Genomic DNA, 21,061 nt, shown 5'->3' with positions numbered 1-21,061 from the left:
TGCTGTTTTTTTCACCCCATTGTAAGCTTTTTAGCAAACTGTTGAAATCTTTAACATTGTCATCATTGGTCATTCTTTTTGTCACATATTGTTTCTCTTTTCTATTGACATGAAGATTTTCAGCTTCTATCAATACCTGTACTGCGTGGTGGTCAGAAATGGCAAGCTTCAGAACTGATGCACTGCATGTAAAGTGGGACATGTTAGTTATAATGTTGTCAATGCATGATTTTACACTATTGACCTCTCTAGTGGGCTCGTTTATCAGAAATGTTAAGTTAAATTGAGCTAATATTAGCATTAGTTTTTTAGATACAGAGTCATTGGACAGCAAGTCAATGTTTATATCTCCCGTTAGTATTATGTCAACCCAGCCATTTTTATTGCAGTGTTTACTGTCAATGTCAACAAGCAGGTCATTACGAACATCAAAGAAACTATCTAGGCTACCAGATGGAGGTCTGTATAGGCCTATAATAATTGAGTTCTCTTTCCCCCACTTATAATTAATTGCTGCTAGTTCTATTACACCCTCAACGCTGAAAGCACTTACATCTATTACACTGTAATTACTACCACTGGCTGCAAAGATAGCTACCCCACCACCATGTTTCTCTTTTCTACTGAAGGCAGAGCAAAAGTTCATGGAAAGTGGCTTACATGCACTAATTAGCTCATCTGTGTACCAGTGTTCACTTATAACTAAAACATCGGGGTTATCAATTGCTGGAATGGTATCCAACTCGTTGTGCTTATTGCCAAGACTTTGAAAGTTCTGCTGAATTAATTTGAAAGTGAGTTTGGATTGTTGAACGCTTGATGGACGTGTCACCCTACCAGAACCAATTATGCATTTATCCCTAAAAAAGAAATATCAGTTGACAGAGTGGGTTTGGTATTTTTCACTATCCAAATATGATCAAATATGTAAAAAGACAATGCCTAGTAGAAATCCTTGGATTTCACAGGAGATATTGAATAAAACTTATGTAACAAGTAAATATAAAAATGCAGCAAATGAAAATGGTGGAAGGGGAATATAAATGTCTAAAAAATGAGGTTGACAGGAACAAATGTAAGGATTTAGCATCATGTATCACTAGGGGAAAGATAGATACAGTGTATAGGAAAATTAAAGAGGGCTTTGGAGAAAAGAGAAGTAGCTGTATGACTGCCAGCATCTCAGGTGGAAAACCAGTACCAAGCAAAATAGGGAAAGCTGAAAGGTGGAAACAGTACATATAGGGTTTATACAAGGGAGATGTACTTGAGGGCAGTATTACAAAAACATAAGAGGATGTAGATGAGAATGAGATGGAAGATATGATAGTGTGAGAAGAATTTAACAGAGCACTGAAAGGCCTAAGTCAAAACCAGGCCACTGGAGTAGATGACTTTCCGCCAGAGCAGCTGATAGCCTTGGGAGAGCTAGCTATGACAAAACTATTCCATCTGGTGCATAAGATGTATGAGATAGGTGAAATACCTTCAGACTTCAAGAAGAAGGTAATAATTCCAAAGAAAGAAGGTGCTGGAAAGTGTGAATATTATTGAACTATTAGTTTAATAAGTCATTTCTGTGAAATATTAACATGAATTCCTTAGAGAAGAACGGAAAAACTGGTAGAAGTCAACCTTGGAAAAGATCAGTTTGGTTTTCAGAGAAATGTGGGAATACACAATGCAATACTAACCCTATGACTTCTTTTAAAATATAGGTTAAGTAAAGACAAACCTATGTTTACAGAATTTTTAAACTTCGAGAAAGCTTTGACAACACTGATTAGAATACTCTCTTTAAAATTCTGGAAGAAGCAGGAGTAAAATAGACATCAGTTATAAGAGTAGAGGGGCATGAAAGGAAAGCTGTGATTGAGGAGGGAGTGAGGCAGGATTGTAGCCTAACCCCAATGTTATTCAATCTGTACAATGAGCAAGCAGTAAATGAAACCAAAGAAAAATTTGGAAGAGGAATTAAAGTTAAGAGAGAAGGAAACTATAAGGTTCACCGATGATGATGTAAGTCTGTCAGAGACAGCAAAGGACTTGAAAGAGAAACTGAATAGTGTGGAAAGCATCTGGAAAGGAGGATATAATATGAACATCAACAAAAGCAAAACAAGGATGACAGAATGTAGTTGAATAAATCAGTTGATGCTGAAGAAATTGCATTAGGAAATGAGACACTAAATTAGTAGATGAGTTTTTCTGCTTGGGCAAACTGAAGATGACCGAATTAGAGAGTCTATAGACTTTAGATAGGCAAGGGCAAGAAAAGTGTTTCTGAAGAAGAGAATCTTGTGAACATCAAATATAGATTTAAGTGTTAGGAAGACTTTTCTGAAAGTACACTCCTGGAAATGGAAAAAAGAACACATTGACACCGGTGTGTCAGACCCACCATACTTGCTCCGGACACTGCGAGAGGGCTGTACAAGCAATGATCACACGCACGGCACAGCGGACACACCAGGAACCGCGGTGTTGGCCGTCGAATGGCGCTAGCTGCGCAGCATTTGTGCACCGCCGCCGTCAGTGTCAGCCAGTTTGCCGTGGCATACGGAGCTCCATCGCAGTCTTTAACACTGGTAGCATGCCGCGACAGCGTGGACGTGAACCGTATGTGCAGTTGACGGACTTTGAGCGAGGGCGTATAGTGGGCATGCGGGAGGCCGGGTGGACGTACCGTCGAATTGCTCAACACGTGGGGCGTGAGGTCTCCACAGTACATCGATGTTGTCGGCGGAAGGTGCACGTGCCCGTCGACCTGGGACCGGACCGTAGCGACGCACGGATGCACGCCAAGACCGTAGGATCCTATGCAGTGCCGTAGGGGACCGCACCGCCACTTCCCAGCAAATTAGGGACACTGTTGCTCCTGGGGTATCGGTGAGGACCATTCGCAACCGTCTCCATGAAGCTGGGCTACGGTCCTGCACACCGTTAGGCCGTCTTCCGCTCACGCCCCAACATCGTGCAGCCCGCCTCCAGTGGTGTCGCGACAGGCGTGAATGGAGGGACGAATGGAGACGTGTCGTCTTCAGCGATGAGAGTCGCTTCTGCCTTGGTGCCAATGATGGTTGTATGCGTGTTTGGCGCCGTGCAGGTGAGCGCCACAATCAGGACTGCATACGACCGAGGCACACAGGGCCAACACCCGGCATCATGGTGTGGGGAGCGATCTCCTACACTGGCCGTACACCACTGGTGGTCGTCGAGGGGACACTGAACAGTGCACGGTACATCCAAACCGTCATCGAACCCATCGTTCTACCATTCCTAGACCGGCAAGGGAACTTGCTGTTCCAACAGGACAATGCACGTCCACATGTATCCCGTGCCACCCAACGTGCTCTAGAAGGTGTAAGTCAACTACCCTGGCCAGCAAGATCTCCGGATCTGTCCCCCATTGAGCATGTTTGGGACTGGATGAAGCGTCGTCTCACGCGGTCTGCACGTCCAGCACGAACGCTGGTCCAACTGAGGTGCCAGGTGGAAATGGCATGGCAAGCCGTTCCACAGGACTACATCCAGCATCTCTACGATCGTCTCCATGGGAGAATAGCAGCCTGCATTGCTGCGAAAGGTGGATATACACTGTACTAGTGCCGACATTGTGCATGCTCTGTTGCCTGTGTCTATGTGCCTGTGGTTCTGTCAGTGTGATCATGTGATGTATCTGACCCCAGGAATGTGTCAATAAAGTTTCCCCTTCCTGGGACAATGAATTCACGGTGTTCTTATTTCAATTTCCAGGAGTGTATTTTATTTGTGCAGTGTGTAGCCATGTATAGAAGTGAAACATGGATGATAAACAGCTTAGACAATATTAGGAAAAGGAAAGTTGGTGCTGCCCCCCCCCCACACACACACACACAACTGCATCCTCTGGCAGCTGAAGCCACACTGCAAGCAACAGTAGCAGTCATGATGAGAGTGGTATTTGGGTGGGGAGTAAGGAGGACACTAGGGTGGGGAGAGGGAGGCGTAGCAGGCCAGGGGTGGGAGACAGTGAAGTGCTGCTGGGGAATGTGCAAGGATGAGGTGGAGAGAGGTAGGGCAGCTATGTGCAGTTGGGAGGTTTGACAGAGGGCAGGGGAGAGATTGGATTGGGGGGGTGTGTGGGTAGTAGAAATGGAGAGCAGTAAAAGAACTGGGTGCCTTGGTGGGATGAGGGCTGCATAGTGCTGGAATGGGAACAGGGAAGGGGCTGGATAAGTGAGAAAAATGACTAACGAAGTTTGAGGCCAGGAGGGTTACGGGAATGTAGGATATATTACAGGGAGAGTTCCCACCTGTGCAATTCAGAAAAGCTGGTGTTGGTGGGAAGGATCCATATGGCACAGGCTGTGAAGCAGTCATTGAAATGAAGAATGTCATATGCAGAGAACATTATGTTTCAGTGTTCTATCTAAAGCAATGAAAAAATTTGTGTGTGGAATTTTTGGCATTGCATTTACTTCCAATCTATCTTTTTGTAATAAACATTTACACATTACATCAATTTGACACACTACATGCTTAGTAAAATGTTATAAGTGATATTGCAGTTATGTATGAAAAATAATGTAATTTTTTACAATTTTTACATTATTTTAAAGTTGACTTGTGACCTTTACTACAGATGAAATAATTTTAGTATTATGAGGATGATAGACTATAAAACTATTATGGAAAGAATAGTTGCTATTTGCCATATAGTAGTGATGATGAGTTACAGACAGGTACAACAAAAAGACTGTCAGAAACTGAGCTTTCGGCCAACAAGGCCTTGGTCGAAAATAGACAAAAAACCACACACACACAAACACACACACACACACACACACACATCCAAATGCAACTCACCCACACACATGACCAAAGCCTCTGGCAGCTGAAGCCAGACCATGTCAATGAAGACCTTGTTGGCCAAAACCTCACTTTCCGACAGTCTGTATGTTGCCCCTATCTGTGACTCAGCATCTTTGCATCTCTGCTATGTGGTGAGTACCAACTATCCTTTTTATAATATTGTTACATTCCATTCTGGATTTTCCATTGTTTGAAAATGATAGACTGCTACTCACAGTATAGTGGAGGTGTTGAGTTGCAAACAGTCACAACAAAAAGACTGATAAACATGTAAGCTATTGGTCAAAAGGCCTTTTTTTGAATTAGACAACACATGCACACAAATTCACACAGATGCAACACACACACACACACACACACACACACACACACACAAATAACCACTGTCTCTGGCTGCCTTGGCAGCCATAGTCAGTGTCGTGTGTGTGAGTTGCGTTTGTGTGAATGTGGGTGTGTATGCTGTCTAATTCAGAAAAATGCCTTTGGCCAAAAGCTTACTTGCTTAGCAGTCTTTTCGTTCCCCCATCTGTGACTCAACATCTCTGCTATATGATGAGTAGCAATCTATCTGTTTCATAATATTGTCTTTATTCCATCCTGGATTTTCCATTAAATGAAATAATTTTTAAAGTTTACATTATAGGACATATAAATAATGTTTCAATTATCTTCTTGTTCTGTCTTTTAATTTTAATCTAATTTTTTTGTAATTTAATTTTTTTCAGTTGACAGCTAATGGTATGTGATGATTGTAAAATTTGTTATCAACTTGGAAGTGCTATAGAAAATCAAATTGTTTTTGAGGAACCCACAATTTTGATTAAAGTTCTTAAAATTTATTGAATTATTCTGTCCAGGAAAACGCATTGGTGAAAACTGTATGTTTGATGAAGAATGTGACTCTGGTGTGACGTACTGCCGGGACCGCAGTACTTGTGACTGCAAGCCTGGATTCCGTAATCAACAATCATCTTGCATTGCCAGTGAGTGTCAGAATACATTGTACTTTATGTTCTAATCTAGTTAATGAATCAAGCAATTACACACATCAAAAAAAGTATTGCATCACCTCGGTTCCAAGAGTTCCAGAACCTGTACAGAAAATTGGAATAGAGATCAACATAAACATCATTTCCACCCTTTTTATTGCTCATGAAAACCACACACTGCATATTGTACCACCATACAGCAAGACCTTCAGAAGTAGTGGTCCAGATTTCTGTACACACCGGTACCCCTAATATCCAGTAGCACGTCCTCTTGCATTGATGCATGCCTGTATTCGTTGTGGATTACTATCCACAAGTTCATCAAGGCACTGTTGGTCCAGATTGTCCCACTCCTCAATGGCGATACAACATAGATCCCTCAGAGTGGTTGGTGGGTCATATTGCTTATAAACAGCCTTTTCCAATCTATCCCAGGCATGTTGGATAGGGTTCATGTCTGGAGAACATGCGAGCCACTCTGGTCGAGCAATGTCGTTTTCCTGAAGTAAGTCATTCACAAGATGCGCATGATGGAGGCGCGAATTGTCATCCATGAAGATGAATGCTTCACCAATATGCTCCCGATATGGTTGCTCTATTGGTCGGAGGATGGCATTCTTATACTGTACAGCCATTATGGCACCTTCCATGGCCACCAGCGGCGTACATGTCATGGTTGCAAAGAAGGACCTCACCGTGGACGTCGGGAGTGAAGTTGTGCATAATGCAGCCTATTGCACACAGTTTGAGTCATAACATGACGTCCTGTGGCTGCACAAAAAGCATTATTCAACACTGTGGCATTGCTGTCAGAGGGCCTCTGAGCCATAATCTGTAGGGTAGCGGTCATCCACTGCAGTAGTAGTAGCCCTTGGGTGGCCTGAGTGAGGCATGTCATTGACAGTTCCTGTCTCTTTGTATCTCCTCCATGTCCGGACAACATAGCTTTGGTTCATCAGAGACGCCTGGACACTTCCCTTGTTGAGAGCCCTTCTTGGCACAAAGTAACAATGCGGACGCGATCGAAGCATGGTATGGACCGTCTAGGCATGGTTGAACTACAGACAACATGAGCTGTGTTCCTCCTTCCTGGTGCAATGACTGGAACTGATCAGCTGTTGGACCCCCTCTGTCTAACAGGCACTGCTTGTGCATGGTTGTTTACATCTTTAGGTGGGTTTAATGATATCTGTGAACAGTCAAAGGGACTATGTCTGTGATACAATATCCACAGTCAATTTCTGTCTTCAGGAGTTCTGGGGACCGGGGTGAAGCAAAACTTTTTTTGATGTGTGTGTATTGACAAATATCTTCATAAATAAGGATCCAACACTATTGCTGCAACAAGTTTGTAATATCTTGAAACATATATATCTTTCTGATTTTCTCACCCGTCATCTTCATCATGGTAAGATCAGCCAACACACTGTCTTTCCACATTTCTCTTCATCAACCCTTCTTCTGGTGGGATACTGTGTTATTTTCATTGTTCTCTTTGGCATGAAGTCATCTGCCATTCTCTCCAGATGTCCTAATGAATGTGTTCTCTGTGCCTTGAGAAATATGATTATACCTTTCTCTTTTGTAAGTTGATTTAATTTATGAGTAAATCTTATGCTCAGACATTGTGCTTTTCTCACAACCAGTATATTCTTCATTGAACTGGGCTCTGTTGTCTGCATCCAGTTTTGACCTTGGACACTTTCATCTTGTGCTACAAAGTAAGAGTAACTGTTTAGTTTTTCTGTTCTTATAATTAGAGAGGTCTTAAATGCCTGTAACATTGCAAAACACACACTATTTCCCATCATCTTGTAAATAAGAGTGCCTAGGTAACTGAAGCAGGTGATATCTTTAAATTATTTGTTAGATGTCGAGACTTATATTCTTCCTATAAAGTCACAGATACGTGTCAGATTCTTTTTTTTATTCCTAAGCCAGACTATTAATGTGTGGTACCTGCATTCAGTAGTAAACCTCAGTGGTTTATTTTAGAATATTTTGCTGAATGGCAGTCAATAGAATTTTAGACAGTTTTTCCAAAAGAAACTGATAAAATGGTGTGAGAAATCATGGGGTACTGTAAAGGGCTGTTAATTGTTGTAGACCACCATGGCTAAATAATATAGGAACCAAGCAATCTGTAGCGCAGAGAAGGTGGACTATTTTACACACATCCTCATCAAACCAGACATGACTTTTCCATATTAATTATACAGTGTTACAAAAAGAGAATGACACAGAAATTGAGTGTTATTCATCAAAGTCTCATTACAAGAATGTCTATGTTTGGCACATTTCTAAGGCAGTTACAAGTCGTCATAACTATTGACAGACTCCTTCATTCATCATGACTACTAGCCAAATCCCTACTGACACAATGAACATACAATGGCAACACCATTTACCAGCAGCTACCACAATCCACATTAAGCAATGGCAGTCCTATGGTTTTGGGAGCACCATGAGCCAACATTATGAAATTACAGCCAGGAACATCCTCAATGCAACAGCTATCAAAACTGTTCTGGAGACTTACAGTGATCGACACAATGTCTCCAGTTGATAAAAACCCAATTTTCCATTTTCACAGGACACAGTACAGCCTACTGCAACTAATCAGCAAGGTTTGTACCATGTTAGGGACAATACTGTGCCTCAGAGAAACAGTCAAAACCTGACTGATATATGTAACTGTGTTGTAGCTTTAGTACATCAAGCTTTGCAGGGTCAGTTGGATCAAAAGGTCACAGAATCATGCATGTCTTCAGGTTGCCGAATGAGACTGAAATTCTTTAAATGAGTAAGACGTAACAGGAAAGAATACTATGTGGGATGCCTACCATTCCCCTATCAGTTCTGGCAATTGCAGGGACATGATTCAAACACAACTCCCAGGTTATATATAACAATTTGGTGGTGGCCATTCAAGAGGACAGACAGCTTGTTAGTTGTCATGTGTTCACAGAAAGCACCACAACATTTGCTGCTTAGTTCACAGCTCACATGGCTGCTTTCATAGGTAGTGCTGCCTCTGATGGGTTCAGAGGTGCCTGTGACAGGACTGGAGTAGGTGGTAGTGGGAGGATGTATGGGACAGGTCTTGCATCTGGGGCTATTGTGGGGATTTGAGCCATCGGGCAAGGTAGTTAGAGGAGGGTCTGCCTCCACTACCATGTAGCCACCTTCTGTGTGTAGTGGACCCTGGTCTATTAAGCAGACCCTGACACCTCTCCATCCTATGACCCACATAAAGAAACTGTGGCCTAAATGGCTGCAGAAACTGTCTGAGCCACTTATACAGACCCTGCACTAGGCTTTTTACTGGAGGTCCACAATCGGTCCTGTCAGTGACGCTACAGATGGTGCCCTCTGCTTTCATCTCACAAGCACTGTAGTTAGCCACCAGATAACTTGAGAGAATCTCTTTTGATCCAAAGTTATATTTATCACTAATAATGACTTTAGTCACCACCTGCAGTTGGCTTCAACTTGTGTTCTTCATGGCATCTGGAAGGACCTGTTCCACATCTGAGATGACTCCCCCAAGTACACACACACAGTGCCCATTAGACTTCTTGCCCATCGTGGCAGCCACATACCTATGGGTCACCATCACACATCTGGCGTTGGAGCCCTCAACTACCAATAATGACCACACCTTGGAGGCACTGAGGCTTCCACTAAAAAAGGGCAGATGGCTGCAGCTAGCCCAGGAGCTTTATCAGTGACAGATTGTGCCTGAAACCTTTCTGTTGGGAAACCAGTGAAGCTCTTCAATTGATCCCCCAGAAAGTCTTTCAGTGCCTGCCACACCTTAATTGGCCTTTCACTCAAGTGTGGGTGACTGGTCAACCTCAGTGTAGACAATAATCTGGACAACTGCAGTAGTGGACTGACTGGGAAGGTATGTCGCAAATGTTGGTTCTCCCTTGGATCTCCACACCCATTGGCAATAGCCTCAAGCTGCATAACTAAAGCCAACATTGCCTGGAGCGGTGAGCAGAGAATCACTAATTCAACTCACATCTGAACACAGCATTCACCTTCCCTATCCATACTGAAGATGGTGGAAAACAGCGCTGTGCAAACACATGTGAATGTCATGATTAAACCACAAAAGCACATAGACAACTATAAATAAGTACCTTGCTGCTCGTTAGGTGCTTGTAAAATGAACGCACAAATGAACTACTTTTGTGGTGCTGCTCATATAGGAGCCGGTGACTGACTTAGCTCTATGCAACTGCTGGCTGGTCAAATTAAAACAAATGACAGAGCAGTACAGATTTCATAAGTCTACATTACACAGTTAACACAAGACTATGCCTCATAAATACACAAACACACAAGATACTTATGATTTAACTACAAAAGCACACAGTCAATTGTAAATAAGTGACTTGCTTCTTCTTAGAGCCTCATAAAATAAATACACAAAGGAACTACTCTCTCATGGTGGTTGTACAGAAATCAGTGACTGATTCATCATGGAAACTTATTTAGTTAGCTGCAATGAGTGGGTTCATGGTTCATGGGTCTCAGCACCAGAAGATTATTTAAACCATTTTTGTTTTGCAATTCATGCAGTGATTAGCAATTACATTTGTGCTAAATACACAAAGGAACTACTCTCTCCTGATGATGGTTGTACAGAAATCAGTGACTGATTCATCATGGAAACTTACCTAGTTAGCTGCAATGAGTGGGCTCATGGTTCATGGGTCTCAGCACCAGAAGGTTGTTTAAACTATTTTTGTTTTGCAATTCATGCAGTGATTAGCAATTACATTTGTGCTTGAGAATGAGCAAATAATATTCTCACTATCTTTGAATCATAAAATGAAAAAACTTACAAAATTATCAGTGACATTCTCAGATATTGTAGATTACACATAAAATTATCAGTCACTATGTATCTGCATGTACCAACATAATGTTTTTTTAATCATCAAATATGGTACTAATGCAATATAATGATGTCTGCATGGTATGTGTCCAAGGAATAGAAAAGCAACTGGAATCACTCAACAGAGGAAAGTCCACTGGACCTGATGGGATACCAATTCGATTCTACACAGAGTACGCGAAAGAACTTGCCCTCCTTCTAACAGCCGTGTACCGCAAGTCTCTAGAGGAACGGAAGGTCCCAAATGATTGGAAAAGAGCACAGGTAGTCCCAGTCTTCAAGAAGGGTCGTTGAGCAGATGCGCAAAACTATAGACCTATATCTCTGACATCTATCTGTTGTAGAATTTTAGAACATGTTTTTTGCTTGCGTATCATGTCTTTTTGGAAACCCAGAATCTACTCTGTAGGAGTCAACATGGATTCCGGAAACAGCGATCGTGTGAGACCCAACTCGCTTTATTTGTTCATGAGATCCAGAAAATATTAGATACAGGCTCCCAGGTAGATGCTATTTTCCTTGACTTCCGGAAGGCGTTCGATACAGTTCCGCACTGTTGCCTGATAAACAAAATAAGAGCCTACGGAATATCAGACAGCTGTGTGGCTGGATTGAAGAGTTCCTAGCAAACAGAACACAGCATGTTGTTATCAATGGAGAGACATCTACAGACGTTAAAGTAACCTCTGGCGTGCCACAGGGGAGTGTTATGGGACCATTGCTTTTCACAATATGTATAAATGACCTAGTAGATAGTGTCGGAAGTTCCATGCGGCTTTTTGCGGATGGTGCTGTAGTATACAGAGAAGTTGCAGCATTAGAAAATTGTAGGGAAATGCAGGAAGATCTGCAGCAGATAGGCACTTGGTGCTGAGAGTGGCAACTGACCCTTAACATAGACATATGTAATGTATTGCGAATACATAGAAAGAAGGATCCTTTATTGTATGATTATATGATAGCGGAACAAACACTGGTAGCAGTTACTTCTGTAAAATATTTGGGAGTATGCGTACGGAATGATTTGAAGTGGAATGATCATATAAAATTAATTGTTGGTAAGGCGGGTACCAGGTTGAGATTCATTGGGAGAGTCCTTAGAAAATGTAGTCCATCAGCAAAGGAGGTGGCTGACAAAACACTCGTTCGACCTATACCTGAGTAGTGCTCATCTTTGTGGGATCCGTACCAGATCGGGTTGACGGAGGAGATAGAGAAGTCCAAAGAAGAGTGGCCCGTTTCGTCACAGGGTTATTTGGTAACCGTGATAGTGTTACGGAGATGTTTAGCAAACTCAAGTGGCAGACTCTGCAAGAGAGGCACTCTGCATCGCAGTGTAGCTTGCTCGCCAGGTTTCGAGAGGGTGCGTTTCTGAATGAGGTATCGAATATAATGCTTCCCCCTACTTATACCTCCTGAGGAGATCACGAAAGTAAAATTAGAGAGATTCGAGCGCGCATGGAGGCTTTCTGACAGTCGTTCTTCCCGCGAACCATACGCGACTGGAACAGAAAAGGGAGGTAATGACAGTGATACGTAAAGTGCCCTCCGCCACACACCGTTGGGTGGCTTGCGGAGTATAAATGTAGATGTAGATGTAGATGTATTTACAGCAAACATTGGTAACATTAAATGAATTAATTTTCAAGCTGTGTGAGAGAGGGCACAGTCATCTTGAAAAGTGCAGTCATCCAATGGGAATAGTATCTGCACAATTGAATAAACATGGTGATCTAAAATGGCTCCTCAGATATTACCAATCATAGCAGAAGCTTTTTTCAAGAAACTAAAAATTATTACACTTATGTGCCAATACATATAATCCCTAATGGCATTTGCAGTTAATAACAAGTGTGGATTTAAGATAAATTGTGCAATGAAGACCACCACAATATTGCAAATAAATATAATTTTCATTTTAAAAAATCCATTTGTATCGCAAGTTTAGAATGGAGTTTTCCACTCAGGTGCAAAAGCCTATTAACACATTCCCTGCAGACAAACGCCAAGAAATTGAAAATCCACAGATATTAAAAAATAAAATAAAATAATAGCTTAGCTATTCCTATAATTTCCCAGAATATTTGAAATCAAGGATGTAAATTTCTCTAATGTTTGTTTCAGACAAATTTTAACTTTGCTACTATACAGACAGCTGATAGGCCTAGTGTTCTTTGTAAATGACGTAAGAGATACATTCTTCCCACTTTTTGCTGCAGCTGACACTTTATTAACTCATTATATTAAAACATCATGACGAGCTCATTTCAGCAGCTTTTACCATTTTCAAGCAATCCTGCAATGATGGTACAGCGTTATGTGATATTTCATGATAACAGTATATTCCTTACACCTGCATTAGCAGTTGTTTGTTCTACAATCTATCATCATTATCAGGATTTCCTTCCAGTGAACTGGGTAGGAACTTGGTGAACGATGTGTCTTCTTGGTTTCTGTCCTAGTATAGCTTTTCCCTCTCCACTACATCCCATGTTACTACTCTCCTCTTGAGATCTTCCTTAACCTGGTCTGTCCATCTCTTTCTAGCCTGCCCAGTTGGTCTTCTTCCTGATACCTCCATCTCCAAATACTGGTGTGGAGTTGGAGTCTGGTACATTCGCTTCACATGACCGAACCACGTCAATCTCAAAGCACTCATCCTCGACTCTGTAGTCAATGTCACGTGCAGGTCTCTCCTTGCATAATTATTCCTGACTCTGTCTCTCCTAGTTTTTTATAGAGCTAACCTAAGGAACTTCATTTCACAGGCTTGTATTTGACTCTCTTCTCTCTTATTTATGACACAGGCCTTGAGACTATACATCATGATTGGCAGGGGGATAAGTTTTATACATGGTCTGTTTGGCTCTCAGAGGGACTTCTTTGTCCCAGATTAGATTTCATACTTGGTGGAAGAAGCTACATCCTATTGTTATTCTGTTTAAGACTTCTAGTTTGGAACTTCCATTGTGTGATATGATGCTACCCATACAATTGAAGCTTTTCACACATTCAACCTTCTCACCCTCCAGTATGATCCTACAAGGTGTGGATGTCCTGCTCATTTTCATTGGCACTGCCTTGTTCCTACTCACAGTTAACTTGAATCTTTTAAGTTTTGCGTTCCAGTAATCTAGTCTCCTCTGAACCTCCATATCCGTCTCTCCCCAGATGGTGATGTCATCAGCAAAAACAAAAGCATTGAGTTCTTCATTTTCTTCTTCCTCGATTTCTTTCAGTATTATGTCCATAAGCGTAATAAAGACTAAAGGGGAGATTGAACTACCTTGCTAAACACCTCTCTTTGTCTTAAACCATTTTGATCTTCCACCTCCTACTTGTACACTGCTCTCACAACCATCGTACAGCATCTGGACTTTTTTAATTAATGAATCAGGAACATTATGTTTTCTCAAGCATTTCCGTATTTTATCCCATGGTACACTGTCATATGCTTTTTCCAAATCCACAAATACTACTATCAGGTCCTTTCCTTTTTCCCAATACTTCTACATTAACTGATGGAGGGAGAAAATGAGATCTATTTTTCCCTATTACATCTGAACCCATGCCGTTGTTACTCTAATTGGTGTTCTAGAATTTTCAACAATCTTTTTCTATGACCTTTTCCATTATCTTAAGGCAGTGTGGTAACAGTGTGATTCCTTGGTAGTTGTTGCATTTCTTTCTACTACCTTTCTCGAACAATGGTATTATAATTCCTTTTTTCCATTCATCCAGCACTTTGTTTTCTTTCCATATCACCCCCAGCACCTGGTGTAACCATTGTATTCCATGGATTCCTGTGGCTTTAATCATATCCACAGTCAGCTCATCTAGTCCGGCTGCCTTCCCACTTTTCATCTGTTTCAGGGAATTCTCAGTTTCTAACCAAGAGACTGGATCCTGCTCCTCCTCTAATTCGATGACTTCAATGTCACTTTCTTGTGCACCTTCCCCATTCAGTAAGATTTCAAAATAATTCTTCATCTCTTCTCTGATACCTTCTATGTCTTTTATAATATCCCATTCCTCTGTTTCAATCGCTTTTACCTCTTCTCTATCAGTTCTTTTACTTTTCAATAACCCATACAGCAGTTTTTGGTTCTCTTTGCTATCCTGTTCTAGTTTCTGGATGAATATTTCCCAACTCTTCTCCTTTTCTTCTTTCACAGTTCTCTTTGCTTGGAGTTTCTTTTGTTGGTATTTCTTCTCCAGTGTTGTCACCTTGTGTTCATCTTTTGGCACCAGCCCTTGGTTCCGATTTCTTTTTTCAAACTCCATGTTTTTCTTTGCCATATTATGTTTTTTAATTGTATCTTTTACTCTATCATTTCACCAATTGGTTTCTTTGTCTTTCACTTTACCCTTTGTTTTGCAGCGTATCTGCACAGCACTGTTAACGATTGATGTTTTAAATAGGTTCCACTCTTCCTCTACACTACTCCTTTCAGTTTTTGGCAATTTTTGTGCTACTAGATTTTGGAAACTTTTCTTATTTTCTTCTTCTTTTGACTTCTACTCCTTAATTTTTGGCATTCTTTGTACAGCATTCAAACTTTTCATCTTATAATTTAGATCAGTCACTATCCAAGTGCTCACATGGTACGACTTTAGTGTCCCTTACTTTTCCTCCAATTAATTTGTCTGTTAATATATTGTCTATAACTGTCTACAATGTATGCCATATTGTTATTAAAACATTTTTTGGCAGAATAATGTTCATATTCATTCAACAAATTTTAATGCACTGATTGCAACATGAGCCAGTAGCATATGAATTGTAGCGTAATAAATGTATAAAATAGATATAAGATGCAACAGTTGCAGTATATAACATATTTTATAAATGTAATTATAGCTCCACACAAACAAAATTTAAATAAATATATGTAATGCTACAAGAGTATATGGCTTGTGTGTATGTTAACGGGTGTTTAATTTATGTTTCAATATAATATAATATATAGATGCACACATAAATATAACGAGTTAACAAAGTGTCAGTTGGAGCAAAAACTTGGAAAAAGATTTGTGGTATGTCACTAGTTGATCTAATATACATTGTGGTCCCATCAGAAAGAAAACTTGTGTAAAGTTAAATAAATGCTTTGTTTGAAGTGTTAGATAAAATGTGAGAAGAATGAGAAGAGTTGGCTTACTTCAAAGCAGCTGTTTTTTCCCTTAATTTCTAATAAGTAGTGAGGGTAGATTAGCAAGAGTCATAATATTATGCTAGAATACCATACTACAGAAGTAGCCTACAATGAGTGTGTCTCCTTGTTAATGTGTTAACTTACTTCGTTCTTAAAAGATTGCCATCAGTGTGAGTTTTATGAAACACAACCAGTAATGGGTGAATCTTGTGATACAAATGAGAATTATGAAATAACTGTCCAAATCATTATAGAATCTCCAATTTGCTACACATTAGAAGAGGATGGTCCAGATTGTAACTTTCCTTTGTTGTTCAGAAATATAATATAAATGTCTCCTATGGTAATTATAGCAAAAGAGAAACAAAAGACAATATCATTGCATTACAGATAAGTCAGAAATGTGAAGGAAGATAAATTTTTGGTGAGGCCAATAATTACATATTTTTATGATTCTTAATATCAAAAAACATATCATTCATTAACGGAATAACATGAAGTATTAAAACTTGGAAAATCTACTGCAACTAAATTAAGCAAACTATAACAGGAAAAAAACTTTCACTAAGAACCAAAATAAAAACAGCTAATATTTTAATATTTCCAATTGTCTTGTGTAGATGTGAATGATGGACACTGAAGAAAGTGGATCATACCAAAATAGGCCTATAGTCTTTTGAAATTACGAGTTTGGAGAATGATCATAATGGTTTCATGAATTAAAAAAATAAAACATAAAACTGTCTTGGAGAAAGTGAAACGAAAATTCGGTTGAGTTAAATTCTGTAAAATCACAGTTGTACAGGGTGATTCAAAAAGAATACCACAACTTTAGGAATTTAAAACTCTGCAACGACAAAAGGCAGAGCTAAGCACTATCTGTCGGTGAATTTAGGGAGCTATAAAGTTTCATTTAGTTGTACATTTGTTCGCTTGAGGCGCTGTTGACTAGGCATCAGCGTCAGTTGATGCTAAGATGGCGACCGCTCAACAGAAAGCTTTTTGTGTTATTGAGTACGGCAGAAGTGAATCGACGACAGTTGTTCAGCGTGCATTTCAAACGAAGTATGGTGTTAAACCTCCTGATAGGTGGTGTATTAAACGTTGGTATAAACAGTTTACAGAGAATGGGTGTTTGTGCAAAGGGAAAAGTTCTGGACGGCCAAGAACGAGTGATGAAAATGTAGCACACATCCAGCAAGCATTTGTTCGCAGCCCAGGAAAATCGACTCGCAGAGCTATTCAATTACAATTACAATTCATATTTCAGCAGGATGGAGCACCACCACATTGGCACTTATCTGTCCGTAACTACCTGAACGTCAACTACCCGAGGCGATGGATCGGCCGCCAGGCAGCCCGTGACAGAGCACTTCATCACTGGCCTCCAAGAAGCCCTGATCTTACCCCCTGAGATTTTTTCTTATGGGGGTATGTTAAGGATATGGTGTTTCGGCCACCTCTCCCAGCCACCATTGATAATTTGAAACGAGAAATAACAGCAGCTATCCAAACTGTTACGCCTGATATGCTACAGAGAGTGTGGAACGAGTTGGAGTATCTGGTTGATATTGCTCGAGTGTCTGGAGGGGGCCATATTGAACATCTCTGAACTTGTTTTTGAGTGAAAAAAAACCTTTTTAAATGCTCTTTGTAATGATGTATAACAGAAGGTTATATTATGTTTCTTTCATTAAATACACATTTTTAAAGTTGTGGTATTCTTTTTGAATCACCCTGTATATTGCAGTATGGTACCATTGCAGACAAAATATTCTCATGGATCTATTTACAATAATCAGTTTGAGAGTAAAATGCTGTATAGATAAATATGAATAAATTAGTTATGTTCTCTGTGTGTAGTTTTGATATTACAGCTATCGCACTGCTTGCCAAATAATGATAATAATAATAATAATAATAATAATAAACCCCGTGGAGGCCCGGGAAAAGAATCGGCCTCCGGTATGTTCTGCCAGTCGTAAAAGGCGACGAAAAGAACAAACCACTAATAGGGCTAACCCCCCTTTTAGTGTGATTAGTTGGTTCAGGATAGAACTAAAGAAGCCTCGGACAAGTGCCGTCATGGTCGGGGACGACGCTTGAACCCTATGCCCGTCCACAATGGTAACGACACTGCTAGCCAACTGGAAAATGATTTAAATCCAAATAGAGGTGTTTTGCAGGATATGCTTCCTGCAACCACCCTAGAAGGAAAACAAAGACAGAGGATGAGATGGTCAGATGAAGTTAATCGACACCTCATGTTCTGTTATTACCAAGCAACAAACCTAGGAACCAACACAACTGGATACAGATCACAAGTATACACAACATTTATTACCAGATACCCAGAATTAAAATTTTTAACAGAACAACGATTAGCTGATCAGATCCGTGTAATAATAAAAAATAACAGGATACTCCAGTCAGAATTAGAAAACATCAAACATCAAGTACAACAAATACTGGAACAAAATAATGTGCAATCAGAAGAAGAAGAAAATACAGTAATGGACTCAAACATCCCAGAGCAAACCAACAAAGAACAACATGCACCAATTAAACAATCAGAGGAAAACGAAATCTTAAGACAGCCACCAGAACAAGCACAAATAGAACACGAAGTGACACAGATGTTAGATATAGAAGAAAAATTTCAGCTAACATATATAGAATACAAAGACACAAATACAGACATTAGACCATTCTTGCGTAGACCACCAAATAACCCACAAGTCGAAACAACAATAAAAACTATCAACACAGTCATACACAACAAAATAAATGAAAATACAACTATGGAAGAGTTACAACTACTGGTTTATATAGGAGGACTCACTACACTAAATATACACACTAGGCAGAGATCAGAACCAACCAACACACAGAAGAAACCCACAAAACCAGCATGGCAACACAGGCTACAGATCAAAATAGAAAAACTGAGAAAAGACATCGGACAGCTAACACAATTTATAAGAAATGAAATCTCGGAAAAAAAATGAAAAAGGTTAGGTAAAATCTCACAACAAGAAGCGACAGAGCAATTAGACGAAAAGAAGCAGAAATTACAAGCATTAGCCAAACGACTCAGAAGATACAAAAAAAGTGAAAATAGAAGGAAACAAAACCAAACATTCAACACAAACCAAAAGAAATTTTACCAGACAATAGATAACACACACATTAAAATAAACAATCCACCAAACATAACAGACATGGAACACTTCTGGAGCAACATATGGTCAAACCCGGTACAACATAACAGGCATGCACGGTGGATACAAGCAGAAACAGACACATACAAGATGATACCACAAATGCCTGAAGTGATAATTTTGCAACATGAAGTCACCCAAGCAATTAATTCTACTCACAATTGGAAAGCCCCTGGAAATGACAAAATAGCAAATTTCTGGTTAAAGAAGTTCACCTCAACACATTCACATCTAACTAAATTATTTAACAGTTACATTGCAGACCCATACACATTCCCTGATACACTTACACACGGAATAACATATCTGAAACCTAAAGATCAAGCAGACACAGCGAACCCAGCTAAATATCGCCCCATAACATGCCTACCAACAATATACAAAATATTAACTTCAGTCATTAAACAGAAATTAATGACACATACAACACAGAACAAAATTATAAATGAAGAACAAAAAGGCTGTTGCAAAGGAGCACGAGGATGTAAAGAGCAACTGATAATAGATGCAGAGCTGACATATCAAGCTAAAACTAAACAAAGGTCGCTACACTACGCATACATTGATTACCAAAAAGCTTTTGATAGTGTACCCCACTCATGGTTACTACAAATATTGGAAATATACGAAGTAGATCCTAAATTGATACAGTTCCTAAACATAGTAATGAAAAATTGGAAAACCACACTTAATATCCAAACAAATTCAAATAATATCACATCACAGCCAATACAGATTAAGCGTGGAATATACCAAGGAGACTCATTAAGTCCTTTCTGGTTCTGCCTTGCTCTGAACCCACTATCCAACATGCTAAATAATACAAATTATGGATACAATATTACTGGAACATACCCACACAAAATCACACATTTGCTATACATGGATGATCTAAAACTACTGGCAGCAACAAATCAACAACTCAACCAATTACTAAAGATAACAGAAGGATTCAGCAATGATATAAGTATGGCTTTTGGAACAGACAAATGTAAGAAAAATAGCATAGTCAAGGGAAAACATACTAAACAAGAAGATTACATATTGGATAACCACAGCGACTGCATAGAAGCGATGGAAAAAACGGATGCCTATAAATATCTAGGATACAGACAAAAAATAGGAATAGATAATACAAATATCAAAGAAGAACTAAAAGAAAAATATAGACAAAGACTAACAAAAATACTGAAAACAGAATTGACAGCAAGAAACAAGACAAAAGCTATAAACACCTATGCCATACCAATATTGACCTACTCATTTGGAGTAGTGAAATGGAGTAACACAGACCTAGAAGCACTCAATACACTAACACGATCACAATGCCACAAATATAGAATACATCACATACATTCAGCAACAGAAAGATTCACATTAAGCAGAAAGGAAGGAGGAAGGGGATTTATCGACATAAAAAACCTACATTATGGACAGGTAGACAATTTAAGAAAATTCTTTCTAGAACGAGCAGAAACTAGCAAAATACATAAGGCAATCACTCATATAAATACATGGGGTACACCACTGCAATTTCATAACCACTTCTACAACCCTTTAGATCACATAACATCAACAGACATGAAGAAAGTAAATTGGAAAATGAAAACACTACATGGCAAGCACCCGTATCATCTAACACAGCGACACATCGATCAAGACGCATCCAACACATGGCTAAGAAAAGGCAATATATACAGTGAGACAGAAGGATTCATGATTGCAATACAGGATCAAACAATAAACACCAGGTATTACAGCAAGCATATTATTAAAGATCCCAATACCACAACGGATAAATGCAGACTTTGTAAACAACAAATAGAAACAGTAGATCACATCACAAGCGGATGTACAATACTAGCAAATACAGAATACCCCAGAAGACATGACAATGTCGCAAAAATAATACATCAACAGCTTGCCTTACAA

The 21,061-nt window shown here is 39.8% G+C and overlaps 1 protein-coding gene across 4 annotated transcripts in view; it reads left to right on the top strand.

Annotated features, from left to right (window-relative positions):
- Positions 1 to 21,061, top strand: part of LOC126419346 (rh5-interacting protein-like) — a 157,791-nt gene that overhangs the window by 68,238 nt on the left and 68,492 nt on the right. For all 4 annotated transcript variants that reach the window (XM_050086542.1, XM_050086549.1, XM_050086534.1 and 1 more), the window contains one exon: positions 5,712 to 5,837. In XM_050086542.1, the coding sequence (XP_049942499.1) occupies positions 5,735 to 5,837 (103 nt within the window). In that variant the 5' untranslated portion in view covers positions 5,712 to 5,734. The remainder of the gene's footprint in view (positions 1 to 5,711; positions 5,838 to 21,061) is intronic.

This window comes from Schistocerca serialis, chromosome 1, assembly GCF_023864345.2.
Source record: "Schistocerca serialis cubense isolate TAMUIC-IGC-003099 chromosome 1, iqSchSeri2.2, whole genome shotgun sequence".
NCBI lineage: Eukaryota > Metazoa > Arthropoda > Insecta > Orthoptera > Acrididae > Schistocerca > Schistocerca serialis.
Note: the sequence above shows the minus strand (reverse complement) of the source record. Positions and strands in the feature narration are given on the sequence as shown.